We start from the raw sequence: 1,091 nt of genomic DNA on the forward strand, positions 1-1,091 counted from the left end.
TCGTTTTAAAATCAATTACGCGATAAAAGTGTATGATGTCGACAAGACAATGTACAAATATTTATCAAATTACATTAACATGTTTTGCTTAGAACACCTTTGTTGGCAGAGGGGCTGGACAATAAGGGAAAATAATCTGTAAGTAATTTTTTTAAAAGACTAATCCTTCAGACAAAGTTGGAGTATTGGTGTATCTGTGCATATTCAATGTAGGAACGTCCTTATTTCTCGTGTTCAGCATCCATAACACCTATGCATGCCTTACCATTTGTTACTTGTGTTGGAGTTTAATGTCTCCGTATACAGAAAAATTGACCGTAGATGTTAAAATCATTTCATGTAAAGTTAGATTCGAGTTAAATTATTCCAAATGCAGTCAAACTTCTCTGTATATAGTAAAATACAAGATGTACAGCACTGTTACTTCAAATGAAGTATAATTATAGTACGTGGAATACAATAGGATAACCCCGTATACAATATACATGTATATTATATTATAAACAATGAAATGAAAAAAAATACATGTCGAAAAATTACAAAAGAATTACGTTAAAGCATTTATGATAGGTATTGGAGATCGCTTATTGAACCCTGTATCAAGTTTCATGTGCGTGTGATCTCGTCAGGTTCTGTATATCCTGACGACGTCTCTGATGGTCTGTCGACATATCGGACAGATCTTGGTGGAACGTTTAAGGTTGTTGGCACAATTGTAACAGCAACTCGTGTGTCCACAATCCAGAAACGCCGCGTTTACAGTGTCTTCCAGGCAAACACAGCATACATTTTCGTCTGTATCCTGGGAAGGAGGAACAGGGGGTATCGTGGTTTGTGTCTGCCGCCCATTGTCCTGCTCATCTGGCCAGTCAGCAACTGTAAATGATAAAATTCAGTTTACCATAAATATATATTTGGATTAGTTCTTAAAAAGAGAATTCTGAATTGTATCTACAATCACTTAGTATCACAGAATATAAGTTTAAATTGTCCATACAACGCATGTAGCTCACCTCTGTTTCGCTTGTTGGGGACGGACGTAGCAATCCCTGCCAGCACGAATAGAATGCCGGCCATTGTGGTCACACCAT

The 1,091-nt window shown here is 36.9% G+C and overlaps 1 protein-coding gene across 1 annotated transcript; it reads right to left on the bottom strand.

The window, feature by feature from the left end:
• Window positions 1–625: 625 nt before the first annotated feature.
• Window positions 626–1,091, bottom strand: LOC110462046 (E3 ubiquitin-protein ligase SPL1-like). The gene is made up of 2 exons (XM_021515821.1): window positions 1,014–1,091; window positions 626–876 (listed from the first exon to the last, which is right to left on the bottom strand). The coding sequence occupies exons 1-2, from the start codon at window positions 1,075–1,077 to the stop codon at window positions 626–628; spliced, it is 315 nt and encodes a 104-aa protein (XP_021371496.1). The 5' UTR covers window positions 1,078–1,091.

Source organism: Mizuhopecten yessoensis, unplaced genomic scaffold (assembly GCF_002113885.1).
Source record: "Mizuhopecten yessoensis strain PY_sf001 unplaced genomic scaffold, ASM211388v2 scaffold10737, whole genome shotgun sequence".
Lineage (NCBI taxonomy): Eukaryota > Metazoa > Mollusca > Bivalvia > Pectinida > Pectinidae > Mizuhopecten > Mizuhopecten yessoensis.